The 19,996-nt window shown below is 33.5% G+C and overlaps 2 protein-coding genes across 4 annotated transcripts; one reads left to right on the top strand and one right to left on the bottom strand.

Annotated features, from left to right (window-relative positions):
* The first annotated feature begins 163 nt into the window (after positions 1 to 163).
* On the top strand, positions 164 to 11,488 carry LOC131951328 (intraflagellar transport protein 122 homolog). The gene is made up of 27 exons (XM_059313684.1): positions 164 to 314; positions 706 to 936; positions 1,082 to 1,158; positions 1,270 to 1,403; positions 1,542 to 1,697; positions 2,103 to 2,294; positions 2,414 to 2,552; positions 2,726 to 2,784; positions 2,977 to 3,120; positions 3,315 to 3,452; positions 3,698 to 3,862; positions 4,625 to 4,744; positions 4,934 to 5,052; positions 5,634 to 5,787; positions 5,925 to 6,086; positions 6,204 to 6,370; positions 6,748 to 6,919; positions 7,008 to 7,110; positions 7,546 to 7,686; positions 7,770 to 7,867; positions 7,970 to 8,071; positions 8,203 to 8,367; positions 8,536 to 8,647; positions 8,762 to 8,890; positions 9,417 to 9,496; positions 10,314 to 10,475; positions 10,661 to 11,488. The coding sequence occupies exons 1-27, from the start codon at positions 256 to 258 to the stop codon at positions 10,739 to 10,741; spliced, it is 3,561 nt and encodes a 1,186-aa protein (XP_059169667.1). The 5' UTR covers positions 164 to 255; the 3' UTR covers positions 10,742 to 11,488.
* Positions 11,243 to 18,346, bottom strand: LOC131951329 (ras-related protein Rap-1b). 3 transcript variants are annotated; one of them, XM_059313686.1, is made up of 8 exons: positions 18,188 to 18,346; positions 14,855 to 14,945; positions 14,699 to 14,767; positions 14,408 to 14,464; positions 14,178 to 14,318; positions 13,949 to 14,089; positions 13,744 to 13,843; positions 11,243 to 13,484 (listed from the first exon to the last, which is right to left on the bottom strand). In XM_059313686.1, exons 2-7 carry the CDS (start codon positions 14,909 to 14,911, stop codon positions 13,754 to 13,756), a joined length of 555 nt encoding a protein of 184 aa, XP_059169669.1. In that variant the 5' UTR covers positions 14,912 to 14,945; positions 18,188 to 18,346; the 3' UTR covers positions 11,243 to 13,484; positions 13,744 to 13,753. The 3 variants fall into 3 exon arrangements, with proteins under 3 accessions (XP_059169669.1, XP_059169668.1, XP_059169670.1); XM_059313685.1 differs by lacking the exon at positions 18,188 to 18,346 and adding an exon at positions 16,272 to 16,380; XM_059313687.1 differs by lacking the exon at positions 18,188 to 18,346 and adding an exon at positions 15,913 to 16,034.
* Between the last annotated feature and the right edge of the window lie 1,650 nt (positions 18,347 to 19,996).

The raw sequence follows: 19,996 nt of genomic DNA, 5'->3' as shown, positions 1-19,996 counted from the left end.
AATCTGAAAGGAGCCATGATGTTAGAAGGCTCTTGTTAAAACTATTATATAATTATAAGCATTAATTTTTAAAAATAATTATTTGTCCATTATGACGTCATCATTTTTGTGATTTATTTTTTACGTAAACCGGAAATGTTTATGAATTAGCTCCCTTATCAAATTCCAATTATATTTCTTAGGACGCTTCGGTTGCTACGACTAGATAACATTAGAAATTAATATGAGTTTTTAAAATAAAACACATCTATAAAGATGAGGGCAGTGCCAACTTGGGTCGACAAGGTTATCGACAGCAATAAGCACGAGCAATGGTAAGCTAATAGTCTAGATCTAAAATTTAAAAGTAGTTTGTTTACTTCAGTTAGTTAGAGTTAGTGAGTTAGGTTAGGCTAACTCACTGACTTAAAATTAAATATTATAAAAATTGACTAAATACTTAGATCTAGTATTAAAAGTTAGTATCTAAGATTCTAAGACTGTAGTGTAAATCACTTATGAATTAACAATTTTTTTAAAAAGTGTGCACTGTTAATTTATGTAGAGAAAAATCACTGCAATAGTAGACTAGTAGACCTGTTTTTTTTTTAAAACCACTATCAAGGTCCATGAAAAACATTATTTCTGAAGAAAAAAATCATTCTTTCATTGTTTTATATTTGGTTGGATTTTGGGCTCCCTAAAACTTTAATTTTTCTTCTCTAGCGTTTGGGGTTTATGCTTCAGTCCTGATGGCCAACGACTAATTGTTGCTGCTGGTAATCGGGTATTGGTTTATGATGCAGCAGATGGTACAATGATACAGCCTCTTAAGGGGCACAAGGAAACTGTGTACTGTGTTGCTTATGCTGCTGATGGGAAGAGGTTTGCTTCAGGTTCAGCGGATAAAAGTGTTATAATCTGGACAAACAAGCTAGAGGGAATTCTAAAATACACGTATGTGTTACACTGTTGTGTAAATTAAAAATAAGTTTCTTTAACAGCTACTTAAAAACATTCTGAATCCGATTTTATATAAAAAGTTTTAGTGTTACTCTAATCAACAATATTTTTTACGTTTTAAATTTTTGTCAAATTTCAGTCACAATGATGCTATTCAATGTCTTGCTTACAATCCAGTCTCTCACCAGCTTGCAAGCTGTGCAATCACAGATTTTGGTATGATTGTTTCACTCTGAACAATTGCTAATAGAAAACTGACAATTTTATCTGTGTTTTAAAAACAAAAGAATAAAATAATTAGATTTTACTCAAATCTTTTTTTTACAGGCCTTTGGTCACCAGAACAAAAATCAGTCACTAAAAATAAAGTCAGCAGTCGAATCACTTGCTGTAGCTGGACTAATGATGGGCAATACTTAGCCTTAGGTCTCTACAATGGACTGGTCAGCATAAGAAACAAGGTAATTCCCACAAATAGCTCTTTAAATTTCTAAAATAAATGTGGTAAACATTTTACTATGCGTAAAGTTAAGCTAAGCATAGTTTCTGTTCAAACACGTGATTTGTCCTTTGAAAATATTTTCTAATATAATATGCAGTCTGGTGAAGAAAAGGTGAAAATAGAGAGGCCCCAGGCCAATATTGCTCCTATCTGGTCTGTTTCCTGGAACCCAAACAAAGATGAGTCCAGTGATGTCCTAGCTGTTGCTGACTGGGGACAGAAACTTTCCTTCTACCAACTCTCAGGAAAACAGGTATGATCAAAAGTCAGCAAACAGATAGATGTTGGGCCTTTTTTCTGCTTTTGTTACTGCTGTTACTGTAAAAATGTCTGTTCTTTTAACTTTACTGAATTTCTTATTTAAACACTTGAATCATGAAATGCTACTCACTTTTGAATTGAATTACATAATAAATATTTTTACAATTTAAAAACATTGTGGTTGAGGTTGGCCCTGTTAGTTTGGTTGTACTTGCTTCCTTGTCATTGTACTTTTGGTAGTGTAAAATAGATTATACTAAGTTAAAAAAAGTATATATATATATTACTGTTGTGTATATATATGCTCCAAAACATTTATAATATAAAAAACTTAAAAAGTAAGTTAAAGTTTAATGGCATGTGTCCATTTAGTAGCTTGCTTTGCTTACCATTTTAGATTGGAAAAGATAGAACACTTGGATATGACCCTTGCTGTTTGAGCTGGTTCACTAAAGGCGAGTACATAGTGCTAGGTGGCGCTAACAAGCAGTGCTGTTTGCACACAAAAGAAGGTGTAAAGTTAGGTGTCATAGGTGAACCCGCTGGGTGGGTGTGGAGCTGTGCTGTCAAGCCTGACTCCAACTATGTGGTAGGTTGTTGGTTTTTTTGTTTAAAAAGAAAGTATCAATTAGAAATGCTAATTCCCTCTATACTTTGATTATTTATTTTTCTATATGAATTTTAAAATAGAAATTTGTTATTTTTTAGGCTGTAGGCACCAATGATGGGACGATTGCATTATATCAACTCATATTTAGTACAGTTCATGGCTTATACAAGGAACGATATGCCTACAGGGACAACATGACAGATGTCATAATCCAACATCTGACCACAGACCAGAAAGGTGAGACTGTTGGTTAAGCTGTTTCTGTTTGTTTTTTTATACACAAGAGTAGAAAAGCCTTAAGATATAGGGCTAATTGGTTTATTTTTATACTTAAATATATGCATATTACTGAATTGTCTGAGGCATTTAAAAACTTTGAATGGTATTGTTTTGGTGTTTTTTTATTTCAGTTCGGATCAAATGTCGTGATTTAGTTAAAAAGATCGCTATCTATAGAAACAGACTGGCTGTGAGTTTAAAATTGATTTTCATTATCTAGGAAAAACATAAAAATTCTCAGATTCACTACAGACTTGTTACATTGTTTTAAATAATTTATTATCTATATATATATAATGTATATATTTATCTATAATTTATTTTTTAAAATATAAAAATAGTTGTTAGAGAGTACCTGTAAAAACCTTCTGTTTTCATACAGGTTCAACTGCCTGATCGTATCATTGTATACGAGCTGTACTCTGATGATGCAGCTGACATGCACTACAGAGTGAAGGAAAAAATTAATAAAAAATTTGATACCAACCTTTTGGTCGTTTGCTCGCAAAATATCATTCTATGCCAGGTATGGAGAAGCATGTCACTTATTAACTGTACAGTTTGCTTGTATTGTTATCAGATATGCTATAAATTCAATTTCCAATTGGAAAGGTTTGATTTACAAGAATATTTTTCCAATTTTGAAATGTTAAAACCAGCATTATATCTTAAGAAATTATTTTTCACGGATTTAACAAAATTCTACATCTATTATTGTAGGCAAAACAGCTCCAGTGTTTATCATTTTCTGGTGAAAAGGAGAGAGAGTGGGTGATGGAGTCTATAATTAGATACATCAAAGTCATTGGTGGCCCTGCTGGCAAAGAAGGGCTGCTTGTTGGTTTAAAAAATGGCCAGGTAAAATGTAAACAAATTGTAACATTTTATAAACAATTATATTTTCATTTAGCGTAATTAAAGTGTGAAATTAAAAGCTAGGCTTAGATTAAGCTAGTTAATTATTTAATGAATCAGTAGTCTGAACCTTCGTTTTATGTGCAAATATATTTAAAATTTAGTATAATTCAAGTAGAAGATTAAAATTTGTATTGATTAAAAGCTAGGCTAAGATTGAGTTTGTTGATTAGCTAATTTGTTTTCAGATCTTTAAAATTTTTGCGGACAATCCTTTCCCCATCCTCCTGATGAAACAAAGCACATCTGTAAGGTGCCTTGATTTGAGCTCCTCCCAGAACAAGCTGGCAGTGGTTGATGAGCAGAACACTTGTCTGGTGTATGACCTCACCACTAAAGATCTGCTCTTTCAGGTAAACAAATACAAAAGCTCTTATAAACTTTTACTTGTGGCTCTCTTGGGACCTATACCATTTTAATAATTTAAAAAATTGAATTCTTCTTCTTCTTCTTCGTTCTTAATTATTAGTGTTGAAGGGGGTCGAGATTTATCTGCCAGTGGGTTTGAACTCGAGACTTTGTTCGAATTTATCAACCATGACCTTTTTTTGCCGACTCGACCACGCCTCCAACACAATTAAGCGGTTCGTGTCAACTGGTTATGCGCCATTGAGGCCATTGACTCCGATTTCAGCCTGCTTTTCTTTTTGGATTTGCTTCCATAGCCTTTGTCCAACCAAGAACAAACTACAAGGCAGCAGTTGTTTAATTTTGGAGTTGTCTCTCCTAGAAGAGTGGCTGTCCCCAGCTAACGAGCCTCATCTGCCCGAGGGTTCGAACTCGAGACGTTTCGGTTTAGCAACCATGAGCTTTACCGACTCGACCACGCCGACCCCAAAAATTGAATAATTTGTATTGATTTTAATTAAAAAGAAGAAATAATAATAATTACCTTACATTTTACCTGTTTCATACATTAGTAAAAAAATGCTAAGTAAGCTTTTGAATGTGAAGCTCCATGGGTCAGCTGAAGTAGAGTTCATGTATATGTAAGAGTCAGTAAATTCCAGATGAATTAGGATCTTCGGACAAGTGAAGTTAAGTGTAAAACCTTGAATTCATTGATTTAGTGTAAATCCTTGTATTCGTTAATTAATATTCAAATATTTCTGTAGGAAAAAAATGCTAACAGTGTAGCATGGAATGCGCAGTATGAAGACATGCTATGTTTCTCAGGAAATGGAATGCTAAATATAAAAGCCAGCAACTTTCCAGTTCATCAGCAAAAATTGCAGGTAAGCAAAATAATTTTTTAAAAGCATACATTGGTTTGTTCTACTACTTGTGTGTAAAGTCAATTTAAACACATTGTTTAGATGTTGTAAGCTTTGTTATATGGTACAGTTGACTAAAATAATAGCTTAGATATTGTGATGCCATTTAGTCCAAGTTTAACCATGTTATATTTTTTCTTAAATTTTCAGGGCTTTGTGGTTGGTTTCAGTGGCTCAAAGATCTTCTGCCTGCATGTGTATGCCATGTCTGCTGTTGATGTCCCCCAGTCAGCTCCAATGTACCAATATTTAGAGAAAAAAATGTTCAAGTAGGCTTCTCACTCATTCTTTGCTTTAAGTTTGTGATTCTGTTAATTTATGTACATGGTTTGTTATTCTGTGATTCTTTTAATTTATATGTACATGGTTAATTTGTATTCTGTGATTCTTTTAATTTATATGTACATGGTTAATTTGTATTCTGTGATTCTTTTAATTTATGTACATGGTTAGTTTGTATTCTGTGATTCTTTTAATTTATATGTACATGGTTAATTTGTATTCTGTGATTCTTTTAATTTATGTACATGGTTAGTTTGTATTCTGTGATTCTTTTAATTTATGTACATGGTTAGTTTGTATTCTGTGATTCTTTTAATTTATGTACATGGTTAGTTTGTATTCTGTGATTCTTTTAATTTATGTACATGGTTAGTTTGTATTCTGTGATACTTTTAATTTATATGTACATGGTTAATTTGTATTCTGTGATTCTTTTAATTTATATGTACATGGTTAGTTTGTATTCTATTATTCATTTTAGTTTATATTCTTTGTGGTTCTGTTAATACATGTACAAGGTTTATTATATTCAATGATTCTGATTTTACCCATAAAATCCCCACCTCAGGGAAGCTTATAAAGTGGCCTGCTTAGGTGTCACAGATGGTGACTGGGAGGCTCTAGCACATGATGCTCTGGAAGGACTTGATTTTGATACATCCAAGAAAGCCTTCATTAGGATTAGAGACTTACGTTACTTAGAACTGATTCATGGGATTGAGGTACGTCCAGTGTTAATTATGACAAAAGCTACTATTTGCTTCTTGGAAAAGTTTTTTAAAAAAGCAGTTCTAGAATATAAGCTAGTGCAACAATTTTGTAAATTTTCTAAGCAATATCTGTTTGTATTCATCCGTAGGAACGAAAACGTAGGGGGGAGCAAGATAACATGGTGTTTTTGGGCGATGTCTATGCCTATCAGACTAAATTTCACGAAGCTGCCAAGTTATACAAAAAGTCGAACCAGGAACAGAGAGCACTTAACTTGTACACAGATTTGAGGATGTTTGACTATGCTAAGGTATTGTAGTACTTTATCTAATTATTGATATTGATAGGATTAAAAAAAAACTAATTAAAAAATATAATTAATTGTACCAATATGTTTTGATAAAAAATATTTATATTTTGTCATTAGGAATTTCTGGGAGCAGGTGATGCACAAGATAAAAAACTTCTTATAACCAAGCAAGCTGACTGGGCCAAGAGCAGCAATGAGCCGAGGGCAGCAGCAGAGATGTACATCTCAGCTGGGGAGTACCTGAAGGCCATTGACATCATAGGCGACCATGGCTGGCCTGACATGTAAGCAGCTTGTTCCATGCCACCTATTTTTTTTTACTTCTCTCAAAATTTATCCAAAAGTGGATCCAAGATTTTAAGGTTCATTTTTGTCACAATAAGTAAGAAAAGGACCATTATGGTCCATGGGGCAGGTAAAGTAGAATTTTTATGAAGGAATAGTGAGGCTTTATTCCAGAAACTGAAGAAGATAATGCAGTAGTTTGACTTCAATATGCAAAATAAAGTTGTACTTTGCTTTTTAGAAAAATTGATATTAATGTGAAGAGAAAGCACATGAAAAGTCTTGCTCATGGTTTTACACATTAAATTTTGCTGCATATAGTAGAAGAAAAAGTAGAGATTTTGAAATAAATTTGATGATTTGGTTTTTTTTAAAGGATGATTGATCTGGCACGTAAAATTGACAAGGCAGACAGAGAAGCTCTGGGCAAGGCAGCCCAGCACCTAGCTAAGATGGGAGAGTATGGTTATGCAGCTGAAGTCTACAGCAAGATGGGAGACCAGAAAGCCTTGATTGCCATGCGGGTCGAGGCCAAACACTGGGACGATGCAAGTATCTTTTTCATGTCTGGACTAGAGAATTTACAAAAATGTTTTTAACATTGTTATAACTACTATATTGGCTTCAAATTTTCAGGCCTTTATCCTAGTAGAGAAACATCCAGAATACAAAACAGATGTGTATGTACCTTATGCCCAGTGGTTGGCAGAGAAAGATAGGTTTGAGGAGGCTCAACAAGGTAGGTTTGACCCACCATAAGCATTCATTTATTATCAACACAACATGAAGCATTTATATCATCATTAAGCCTGTTTTTTGCAAGCATTTTTGTATATGTATTTTTTAAAAATTTTAAACTTTTAATTAATATTTTTGAACCATTAGTGAAAAAGTAAATTAAATCTTGATAACAGCAATTTAGTTTTTTATAATGTAGATGTAGCACTAACAGTGCAGTGTATGTACTTGTGATGCAACTAAAGTTATGGTATACATTTACTTGTGAAGAAACTAAAGTTATGGTATACATTTACTTGTGAAGAAACTAAAGTTATGGTATACATTTACTTGTGATGCAACTAAAGTTATGGTATACATTTACTTGTGATGCAACTAAAGTTATGGTATACATTTACTTGTGATGCAACTAAAGTTATGGTATACTTGTGTTTAGCTTTCCACAAGGCAGGTCTACAAGCAGAGGCAGTCAAGGTTCTGGAACAGTTGACCCACAATGCAGTGGTAGAGTCGAGGTTTGATGATGCTGGCTACTACTTCTGGAAACTGTCTATCCAGTGTCTTGACATTGCTAGAGGTCAGTTGATAGGCCAAAGGAATAAATAAATAAAAATTTAATACTTTGATATAGAAAATTGGCATTTTTTTTTCCTTTTGCAGAAGAACCAGAAAAATGTGTTGACATGCTTAAGAAGTTTAGAGACTTTCAAACTAAAGCAAACATTTATTACGTATACCATACCATCAATAGACACGTGGTAAGTACATTTTAACACCAACAGTACAAAAACAAGAGGTTAAGAAATACATCTATATAGTAAATTTTCGTGGCTGAATCTTCTAATATATCTTACTTACAGGTAGAACCATTTACCAGTGTGCTGCCTGAAGGGTTGTTCAACATGTCTCGCTACCTTCTGCATGAAACAGAGAGAGATGTGCCTGTTGGAGTTTCTAAGTCATATCCTTTAAAAATATTTAAAACCAATTTTATAAAAACTTTAAAAAAAAATTAATACTTCAGCTTGTAGTATATGGCGTGAAGTGGATTATTAGATGTAAGCTTAAAATACAACCCTTAACAAAATGTACAGCAACTTTGTTCACACTTGCCAAACAAAGTAAGAATCTTGGGGCTTATAAGCTGGCCAGAACAACATATGAAAAACTGCGTTTAATGCGTCTGCCATCAAGGTTCCAGAATGCTGTGGACCTAGGGTGTTTGACTGTCAGATCCAAACCTTTCCATGATGCAGAAGTAAAATAATTTTTTTTTACATTTCTGTGGAGTATTCTAAAGAGATTCATTTTTATAAAACATATTTAAACATATTTTTTGTATTTGTAGCTGCTCAATAAATGCATTTTCTTTAATTCTCACCTGGTGTTCAAATCTATAAAAATGAAAAACATTGTATCCTACCAGGAATTGTTAGCAATGTGTTATCGCTGTTCCACAACCAACCCTTTGGTCAACAAAACTGGAAACAGATGCGTTAATTGCAAGCAACCATTTGTTCATTCCTTTGTCACTTTTGGTAAAAAATAATTACATTTCAAAAATATTTTTCCTTCATTTTCATTTGAGGTCAGCTTCTGGCAACTGTTAATATTTTAAATTTTAAAATTTTGTTTTGTTTCTGGTCTTGCAGAAGTTCTTCCTCTGGTGGAGTTTGTTCTAGAGGAAGGAATGACAGACCAGGAAGCTGTACATATCTTGGACATGTCCATTCCAAAACAAAAGAAGAAAGGTGGACCTTGGTCAGAAACAAAGATGGGCAGTATCCTTTTTAGCTAGAAATCACATTTAGTTTAAAATGTTAGATTTCACACATTGTTAACATAAAGCTCTTTGATTTTCTGGACATTTCCATGAAGACTTCTAGATAACCTCAGCTAATTACCAATGAGACATATTTTTTATGTTTTACCAATCAACACTGTCATGTTTAATATACTGAAGCACTGTAAATAGTATAAAGAAATAGATGTTTTAAAAATTTTACAAAGAAGAATTTGAAGGGACTAGGGGTTATGCTAAGGTGTGATGTTTTTTAAGAGACTGGCTTTTTGTAATGATGTGAGATGATGGGGGGGGGGGGGGGGTTGTGGAGGTAAAATTTGTTTACAGATGACCCTTTGATGAATTACCCATAACAACAACTGCATACTGTTATGAAATTTTCGGGGGGCGGACTTAAACTTCAAGGGGTGAGGTGGACACTGGTAACCCCTGAAGAAATAGGCCTACCTTTTAGAAACTGCTAGGCACCCCATGTAGTCATAGACCTTAAAAAAACCCTGCAGATTTCCAATCTCTGCGACTGGGGGAGGAAGCTCCTGAAGAAGACGAAGATCCATTTACAGCAAGGCTCAAGTCATACAATGTTAGTGTTAAACATGAAATAAGTATTTGAAAACATACTTAACAACAAGCTTTCATTTTCATAAAAATAAATAAAAGCATATGTAAAAAATACCTTGGAAATTGATAGGTACATCTATATATATAAACAGGCCTAGATATTAATATTATACACAGAGTAATATCTATCCATCCCCATGGCTCTACAGTGGAGTATCATGAAGAGCTTTAACCTTCTTTTGATCTAACTTGTCTACTCTCCGAGCTGCCATAGGTCTGTTAACATCTTTCCAACTAAGCCCCAGGTCACTTTTTTGGGGGTGGGGGTATCTTTAATTGTCATTGTTAGCATCAGACAGTGTAAAAAGTCTCCTCATATATCAATAATTATTAGTATTAATAATTTGCAACTAATCACATTTCCTAAATTTTAAATACTTTTATTTATAGTTTATATAACAGAAGTTAAATTTCAAGAAAACCATTTTTTTTTCTTTTTTGTGAATTTAGTAAAACTGGTGATTATAGAATTTTTAAATATTTTTTTTTACTTCTTAGTAATATAAAAATAGTAATCTATAACTATTTTTTAAAACACTGATCAAATACATTTTGTCACATTGCATTCTGAAAGCTTATGTATAATATTACAACGAAGGGGAACCTTTTCCATCTTTGTTTTTAATATAGCAGTCATATTAGCATTAGTTGAGATCTTATGTTTCGTGTTACTAATGTAGTTTTCAGAACACAACAGTGTGGAAAAAAACCCACTAATAACTGTTACAATTTTTGACACAAATTTGCTTCCCTGTTTTACCCTATTTTCTGTATTCCAGGAAAGTGATGAGTTTCAGCCTGTGGTTGTCAATAAATCAACACTTCAGACAATGTCAAGGTCAGATGTGTACATACTAAAATGGCCAAAGCCATTGAGATACCAGTTCTTTAGGTCACTTCTGCCAGATGTGCCTATTACTCTCTGCTCTTCATGTAACAAGGTACAGTAGAAATCAATGAACTGTTTAGGTAGAAATTGTCAGACTGCTAATTATTCCCTGTACACCATTCAAAAACTAACTTGGATTTATTAGAAGTTGTTAACTAATTTCTCCTGTGATATGCAAATGCTCTCTTACTATTTGACAGTATTGATAGTTCATTTTATCTTTGTATCCCTCAACAGTTGTTTCATACTGATGATTTTGAACAACAATACCTTCAACGTGGTCACTGCCCTTTTTGTAAAAGCAAGTATGATGATTGAATCTCCCAGCAAGAAGACTTCAGAAAATACCTATGAAAAAAAAACTCTTTAAACTGACTGCAGAATTATCAGACCTGATCAGTTTATAGCTATTTACTTGAATAAGTTCTTGTTCAATAAGTGTTTACTGTTATGTATACTTTACAGAAGTTATGACAACAGACAAAAGCTTGAATAGATATTTTATTATCGTGATTGTGATAAATACATGGGGTCAGATATATATATATATATATATTTATCAACAGCTTATTTCCGTCCATGAATGGTTTGTTTCAACTGAACAAATGTAGCTATTGTTTGAAATTTTGAAACATGTGATATGTATTTACTAAATTTTCTTTCTGTGGTTCTAACTGCAGTCTTACATAAGCTGCAGGTGACCACTAACTTACTTGAAATAACCTTTGTATATATTGCTACTGGTAAAATGTGTAACAGTGCAGTTTGCATTGTCACAATGACAAATGGATTTGAAATAAACCAAATGACAAGTCTTCTGCAGTGTATGTTAAATGATCTTTATTACAACTTGGGTGATATCTTTTACAGAAAAAAGCCATACATACACATGTATTAAAATGTTTTTTTTTAATATAAAGCGTCCATCACATCTGTTCATTTTACATTACTTTATACATTTTATAGAATTACATTGTTATAGTTTATTGAAAAGATTTAAAAGCCTGTCCTTACTAACTTACAAAAATGTAAAGAAAATGAATGATACCTTACAGTAACAATGCATATGTAAATATTTAAAACTATAAAACAGTTAGGTCAAACCCACTATGTTAAGTGCAAAAACGCAATGAAGGCTTGTTACTTATATTTATTTTACTTCTAGTCAAATAGCAGATTAATGTTTACTAATATATAAAACTATAACACTCAAACCAGAATCAAATACAAATATTTACATGTGAGAACCAAATATTTTCAAGTAAAGCTGAATTCTGCAATATGTAGAACAAACTATCAATCAATGGTTCTAAAAAAAGAATGGGGAGAAAAATAACAAGCCTACATTTAAGAATAAAATAGTATGGACTTGTCCAATGGAAAACATACAAACAGGAACTGGTGATTGTACAACATGTACATCTGTCATTCTGACTAGCCTTCATGCACTCCTGAAGCAGGCCTATTCAAATTTACATAAATCTAGGCAATATATACAGTACCAAGACAGATTCAGATATCTCTTTAAACAAACCATCACCATATTTCGACATGAAACTTGTCACAAACAGAGCATAGCTTGTAAAATAAAAAGATTGTACTACTGAACTGAATTCATTTTTTAAAAAGGGCATTACCTGTTAACAAACAATGAAAAAAAAAACAGGTTAGTGATTAATTTTTTTTTAGTCTTAGCAGTCTTATAAGAAGGCACTGGTGTTAATTTGCTTAAACATGTCCAGCACATGACATACTGTGATCCACATAAGAAAGTTAACACCAGTTGACCTGCATCACTTTGTCAACACTACAAGTAAGCTGGCTCACTGACCCTAGCATACCATGTTTAGATTTAAGCATTAGAACATGTGAAAATGTAATTAAAGAAAGATGTGCATGCCATATTTGTTCATCTCTCTGAAGAAAGTGTGTACACATTAACAGCCAAGTTTCAGATAAAAATAAATAATTAACGGTGAATAAATGTTTTTAAATAAAACCAAGATGGGTGTTACATATTTTAAAAATATAACCTAATTAAAAAAAAACTACAATGCATTTAAAACCTGCCCACAAAGGACAGGGAAAAACTGCTGCTTACAAAAATCAGCCCAATTAACAGATTAATGTCTCTAATCAACATCTTGAAACAACTCCTTTGAACTGCCCTTGCTCTGATTAGATTTAGCTTATAAAATCCCTTTGTCAGTTAACTTTTTGAAAACATAATTTCAAGGTGCACAAATAAGCTAGATGTTACTGCAATAGTTTCTAAGCTGACACTATAGAATTAAAATGTGATGAAACAATGTAAGAAGTAATAAATTACACTGAACAAATAAATGCAACAAAAAGTCCACAAATACCCCCCACTAAAAATGAATTAATCCATGGTCCATCAAACATTTTGTATTATCCTCATGGACATTAGAATCCAGACTGCCCAGCAACAATAAAAAAATCTGACATGAAAGCACTAACTAGGTCAACATGCAAGTGAAAGAAATTTTTTTTCAAAAAGAGCAGTGAGCAAAAATCTACAATTTCAGTGGCTTGTGAGTATGAGTAAGTCCCATTTCCTTAAATCTAAATTTTGACCCAAGAGATTCTATACAAAATGTAGTTCTTTGCATAAATTCCAAATTTACCATCAGAATGCACACACATTGTTTCAATAATTATTGCATTTTTTGTTACATTATCCATCTAGATCATTACTGTAACTACGTAGGCATTTACATTATATTCAATTAACACAGCCACACACAAGGTACTTTTGCTGTTTCTCATTTCTGGCTCACAATTTTTATAGTAATAAGTTGGAAGCCACAATTAAACAGGCTTGATCGTAGTCCGATAAATAGAAATATAGACTGGCATATCACTAGCCATGTTGACACGGCTGTATTAGTGGCTTGAGATAATGACAGACACCTGTATTTAAATAAACAGTATCCTTAGTAGTATTAGGTTAGTATCCGTCAAGCTTATTTTAGAGAGAAATTTAGATGAACTGTACTGTAAAAGTAACTGCCTACCACCATGTCTCCAACAAATGCACCTGGAAAATAAAAACATTGGAAAGTTTAAAAGTTGAATCACAAAAAAACCCAATATTTATTAATTGCATATAATTCTAAACTAACATAAACTTACAAAACAGCAAAATATTCATAAAATGAAAGTTAAACAACTTTAACGTAATCACTGTTATATAAATTGTAAAAACCTAATGGGTCAAGTATATTGTACTGATTTGCTCTTATAGAATTTAGCATTTTTTTTAAATACAATATTATAGGGAAAGGGCAAAAACTTACCATTATGATTTCAAAGTAAATTGCAGCCACTCTTTTTCTTTTTCTGCTTTCCAGGACCAGGATTCTTCTTGTTGATCTGGCGAACTAAGTCATAAAATATCTAGGGACAAAGAAAAAGGCAAAGTGAACATTGTGTATCTTTGATAAACAAGCAATTACAAATTAACCAAAATAATTTCATAAAGTTGCTTATAGATTATTTCACCTCAAGAACATTGATCTTCATCTTTGCTGATGTTTCAAGGAATGCACACTGAAACTGGCGTGCCAAATTTTGACCTTGATCCTTTCCTACAACCCTCTCATCTTCTAGATCACATTTATTACCCACCAGCAGCATAGGGACCTGTGTAAATAAGAACAGTAAAAGCATGTAAAAATAAAATTTGGAGAAACAAAATGAAAAGTAAAATAAATTCAAACTTTAAACTTACATCATCAGTATCTTTGACTCTTAGAATTTGCTCCCTCAAGTCTTGGAGATCATTAAAAGTAGACTGTGCTGTTATTGAGTAAACTAATAGAAAACCTTGTCCATTCTTCATGTAAAGATCTCTCATTGCTGTGAATTGCTCCTAAATTTTAAAATGAAATATATGTTAACTGCCTGCTATAGAAAGTATTCGAGTATTTCTAAATGCAGAATAGAGCAGAATGAACTTACTGTGCCAGCAGTATCTAAAATTTCCAACATACATTGTTGACCATCAACTTCAACTTGCTGTTAGAGGAAAAAAACTTTGAATCAACAGATGGAAACTCATTTTTACACATTAAACTTGAAAATCTAAACAGAAATATGACAACACAACAACTAACTACACTTTCAAGTACTCCTACTAGCTCAGTATAGAAATACTTTTGCTAGTCTTAACAGCAATACTTGCCTTAAATTAATAGACCTAGGTAATCATAAAAAAAAAATTGAAATATTGCTTAAAAATTAAGATATTACCTTTCTATAACTGTCTTCTATTGTTGGGTCATATTTCTCTACAAAAATGCCTTGAACAAATTGAACAGTCTGGAATGAAAAAATAAAACAGCTACAGACAGACTCTCATACAAAATTTTGATACATTTTTAAAGATTTACTAGAGGGTGAACTTACCAGAGCACTTTTACCTACACCACCACTGCCAAGGACAACAAGCTTGTATTCCCGCATGTTGCTGGTTCTAAGTATATGTATTGCAGAAAATCTGTAAGTAAAAATGAATGTAAATATAATTAATTGTTGACTTTAAAAAGTTAAACCATTACAGCAAGCCAGATTGTAATCTTTATTTGAACATATAGGTGTAAAGACCAAACAAAACAAAAGCATTAAAGATATTACAAAATATAGTCAAATCAAATTATAACAGCCTAATCAATGTAGGAGATGATTATTTGACAATTAAGTTACTCAGCTCTTTCCAAATTTTTTAACTTAATGGTAGCTAGTTAAAGTATTTGTGAATTGTGGACCTATTATAGCAAGACATATACTACCTAGATAGGCCTATAGAATTTAAAATAACCATATAAACCAGAGGCTGAGCAAAAATTAAATAAATTAACGAAGAAATAGATATCACAAAGTAAAATCTTAGAGAGCAAAATACCCAACGCACTAAGACGGCTAAGAGTAAAGTCTAGATAGATATCAATGTACAACAACATATGTACTAAACATAAATTATAAAATCTTGGCCTAGGCTTATAATCATACTGGACTTAGACTGGGCTTTTTTTACTTTTTGGGTTGTTTTTAAAATAGGCTTAGCCTAATTAATATTATACTAGGCCTAATGCTCTAATCTAATACTTAATTTAATAGCCTAATTAATAAGCTCTAATTGGCCTCTAATGATTTGAATAATTTTAAATTAAATTAACAACAATAACCCAAACCTAAAACTAGATCCTAGATCTAAATCAAATCACTAATCTAGAAAAGTAGAATCTAGGCTCACTCTAGCTCTAGCTCCATCTATTTTTATTTTAAATCATGAAATATCTAGACTAGTCATCTAGATTCTAGGTCTAGATCTAGTCTAGATCTAGATCAGATCTTCTAGATCTAGTCTAGACTCTAGGACCCCACTCTAGGTAGGTATTTATTCACTAATTTCATAATTTCAGTATTCTCTAATGACCAAGTCTTTGGTCTAGATAACACCTTACCGTAGGCTAGTCGAAATTCAAATCCGAACTTAACTACACTAAGTGTATAGGTTGATAAACTGCTTTAGGCTGAATGCAATATACGTGGGCTAAAAGTCGGAATATGTAGACTGTAGACTAATGTAAAGTGTAGCCTATTTTTAAAAATCCTACGCCACCACTCCCCTTCTCTCAGAAGTGGAGAAACCGCACACTTACTGATTATTTTTAAAGCTATTACTGCGAAATATTTGTTGAATACAACAATTAAGAAGTAAATATTACAGCATAAATAGTTCTTGTCCTGCTTAAATGTTAGTGAAAGTAATTTACAACATTCTAAAGCTAATACAGAAGATTATTTTCCTAAGATTACTCACCGGACTGGCCCTTGACTGATTTCAGAGATGGCTTCCGGTTATCTGACGTCAAAATTTTTGTTGTTTCTATATTTGGCAATGATTTCCCATGATTCCTAGCGGTGCGACAATGCGCATGCGTTTATATCTAACTTTTAAACATCCTCACTTCCTCTTCCTACCTTTCCTTGTCTAGCCTAGCCTATCTCGTCTGATTCTACTTCTCACTTCTTACTATCGTTAGGGTTTTAATCTACACAAGCTTTGATCTTATTTGATCAATTCTTTATTGAATTGAAATGATAAAAACAAATTGGCTAGCTTATGGCAATGATGCTGATCAGGCAAAAGTGGATATGATGAAATATCAAATTGAAGGATTGGGGTTGTGTAGCATGCTGATTCGTCATGCATGCGACTGCCCTTTGATTCTCTTGATATAAAAAAAAGTCTGATCCACAAGTTTAGTTTGAACCCTAGATCTCTAAATCTACTCAATATTAACTTAAGAAAGCTTTTTGCTACCTAGATCTAGTAAAATTAAAATAACTAGAATTAAAAACAACCAAGAATTTAGATTACGTGTTTTTTTTTTTGGGGCAATGTTGCGAAAACCATCGGTCACGTGACATTTTTTACTCTCTTCGTGCCCCCGCGAGCGAGAAGCGGACAACAAATGTTGAGAATTGTATATATAGATAATGATATAGATAGATCTAGTTATAGATCTAGATTCTAAAAAAATATAGTTTATATGGCCTAATTTAAAAAATAAAAATATTCTCGTTATCACTCACAGTGACCCGTTGACCGAGACGGGATTTTTCTCCCTTAAAGAACCAATTGCCAAAAATTTGAAAAAAAGAAAATGTCTCGCTATTTACTCGTGATTCCGCAGGTATGTCTCGCATTTTCTTCTTGCCGTTTCGCGTCTCGCAATTTACCAACACCTTTAGTATATAGGGTTAGAGACAAAAGTCAGTTTAAGTATAAGACCTAAGACTAGATTTTAGTAGTAAGAGAGGTATCTTCTGATCTAGATTTAGAAATTAGACTTTCTACTTTTCTAGATGTATTTCAATCTAGATCTAGCTTATATAATTTCTCGAGTAGGCATAAAATCTAGATTTACCCTTTCTTTTAAATTTAATAAAGAAAACCAGCATTTTAAGCCATCCCAGGACACACATAATATTCTTTTTTATATTGATACCATAGATAAAATCTACATTCTAATTGAAAAAAAAATAAGCTAGATTTTTTTCTAGTATCTAGAACCATCTGAATTTTTATAATTGTTCATAATTATGATAACAAGCTTTTAAAAATGCACTAAAAATTAATATACCGGTGATTTACATTAATTATCCATTACTATTACTAAGGTCTAAAAAATAATTTCATCCAGGGGCCCCGCCTAAATGTAGACCTAATCCGCCGGTCTGTAAACCGCAGGGCAAAAGATAAAAAAATTTCTAGCTAGATCTAGACTAGTAGAGCTTTCAGTGGCGGCCCCATGTGTCATCATGGGCACATTAAGGAAAAGATGATCATGATGAGATCTAGTAGCATTAGCGAACTACATGACAAGAAAAAATTAGCTACCCTATGTACTGTTGGGAAACTTAGAATCCGTTAGTCTTTGCGAGGGGGGGGGGGGGGGTGTTGGCTGAAGTGTGACGTCATTTTTTGGGGGGTGGTGCCTGGCTTTTTGTGACGGAGCAGAGTTAAAAAGCGTGTCGTTATTTAAGGGTGACCCCTAAATTATCATTATTTTTAATTGAAGGATCGCGAACTTTCATACGTCATTTAGAGAGGGGGGGGGGGGGGGGGGGGGGTAAAAAAAAATCGCTAACAATATACTCAGTTATAAATACATCAATATAATCAGAACAAAACTATTAAAAACAGAAATAAAATAATGTATAGGTACTCACTGACAACTGTATTACGCCTTTTTTAGTTTGGTCGGATAATGAGATCAAAGCAAAGGTTAACACTAACTAGAAATCTAGATGTTAGCGATCCTATCCCTTCAATGTTGAACACAACTTTTCTCTATCAGCACATCGCAGTACACTAAAACAATGCGCATTTTTCTTTAAAAGCTCGTTTGGCGTGAGTGTCCTGTAACTGTTTTTTAAGTGTTGACCTCCGGCTTTAGAATGGGTTATTTTCTGTTGCTATTTTATAACAAGTTAAACAGGACAAATCATTTCCCGAAAATGATTTTTAAAAATTAACCAATGAATGAGTTTATTTCTTCCGTGTTTTCTCTCCCCCCCCCCCCCCCCCAAAAAAAATAAGCATTCGGGGAAAACACTTTACAAATGTTGCGAAAATAACTTATTATTACCCATCCACTCCCCCCCCCCATTAAAAAAACGAAATTACTAATTTTCTTTTTCACAGCAAAATATTCTGCCAACATAGGATTGAAATGCTAATTTATTTCTGAAATAGTAATACTAATACAAAATAATTAGAGACCTTTCGAATCTCGATCGTTTCTGTGTTCATTATGCTGTTGAAGTCAATCAGTTGCGAAAAGTATCTGTTAAAACGTCAGACTGAAATGTTAGTTTCTGACTCCTCCTCTACCTCCTCCCCCCAATCACACATCGTCACATAATAGCTAATAACTCCCCTCCCCCCCCCCCACGTGCCATGTGTAAAAATAAAAGTTCCACTTTAAGACGTAACGATCCACAGGGCAGATAAAGTAGATTTCCTATTTTAAACTCAGCATATAAAGGGATAGTGTGGTCAGCACTTTACCCAGTGTCATTTACTTTCTCTTTCGCGAGTCATCTAGGTACCCATTAGAGCTGAGTGAATCAAGGAATGTCCTGCAGTCTCCACAGTCCGGACCAAGATCCGAACGCGAGTCCTACGGGATAGCAGCCGAGCGATCTTTCACGTGACCACGTGGTCCGATAAGTCGTGTGTCGACGACCCCCGACTAACTTTAAGACGGCATTTGTTTTGTGGGCTTATGTAGGGGAGCAGTCAGTCATACACAAACACACACACTCCCTAAAACTTCTGTATATTTCATTGCTTAACATCACGGACGGTAATGTACTTTAATTTTGAACGCACTAATTTAAAAAAAAAAAATATTGTGTTAACTTTTCATCCATCTCAGATCACCACACAATCAATGCTGTTGCTTATAGCCCGCTCTCTATTGTGTAGGTCACTGCGTCGTGGGACAAAAGCGTGGACATGAATAGGATGACCCACTTGTATTGTGTCGGACCAAAATAACCTGTAGTATTAGATCCTCCACCACCTCCAACAGCCGCCTACTGCTGTAGCCTACTTCTGCACAACAGTCGGCCACTTGCTTGTCTATCTCGCTACGATCCCAGTGCCCCCTCCAACTGAGATGGATAGTGTACATATCATTATCAAACACGATGCGTCAATCCTTGTTGTTTTTTTCCAAACGGGTAAAGCGCCAGAAAGTAGCGGGCTACTGGTCGACGTATCATTTTCCATAGCTGTGTCGTCACCAGGCACGTGACATCTGGCGGTGACGTCATTACGCCATTACTCTAGTCGCAATGAACCGTGGGAAATTTTTTATATAGGCCTACGTAGGTAGTACTAGATCTCAAGTAGTAGTAGTAGTAGTAATGATAATAGGCCTAACCAGCAACGATAAGTAAAACATTGGCAAAAGGTAGTCTTAAAAAACGTGTTAATAAAAATTTAAATACTATTGACTTTGAATTTCTTTA

The sequence above is a fragment of the Physella acuta genome, unplaced genomic scaffold (genome assembly GCF_028476545.2).
Source record: "Physella acuta isolate Inbredline_101_S28 unplaced genomic scaffold, ASM2847654v3 ptg000808l, whole genome shotgun sequence".
In the NCBI taxonomy this organism is placed as follows: domain Eukaryota; kingdom Metazoa; phylum Mollusca; class Gastropoda; family Physidae; genus Physella; species Physella acuta.
The sequence above is the reverse complement of the archived record's forward strand: the minus strand, read 5'-3'. Positions and strand labels throughout refer to the sequence as shown.

Coding starts and splice junctions, on each gene's coding strand:
- LOC131951328 (XM_059313684.1), top strand. CDS start 256: ATGAGGGCAGTGCCAACTTGGGTCGACAAGGTTATCGACAGCAATAAG. Junction 7,868..7,969: donor ATACCATCAATAGACACGTG/GTAAGTACATTT, acceptor TCTTACTTACAG/GTAGAACCATTTACCAGTGT. Junction 8,648..8,761: donor TCATTCCTTTGTCACTTTTG/GTAAAAAATAAT, acceptor CTGGTCTTGCAG/AAGTTCTTCCTCTGGTGGAG.
- LOC131951329 (XM_059313686.1), bottom strand. CDS start 14,911: ATGCGGGAATACAAGCTTGTTGTCCTTGGCAGTGGTGGTGTAGGTAAA. Junction 14,768..14,854: donor GTGTAGGTAAAAGTGCTCTG/GTAAGTTCACCC, acceptor TTTTCATTCCAG/ACTGTTCAATTTGTTCAAGG. Junction 14,465..14,698: donor TAGAAGACAGTTATAGAAAG/GTAATATCTTAA, acceptor TTCCTCTAACAG/CAAGTTGAAGTTGATGGTCA.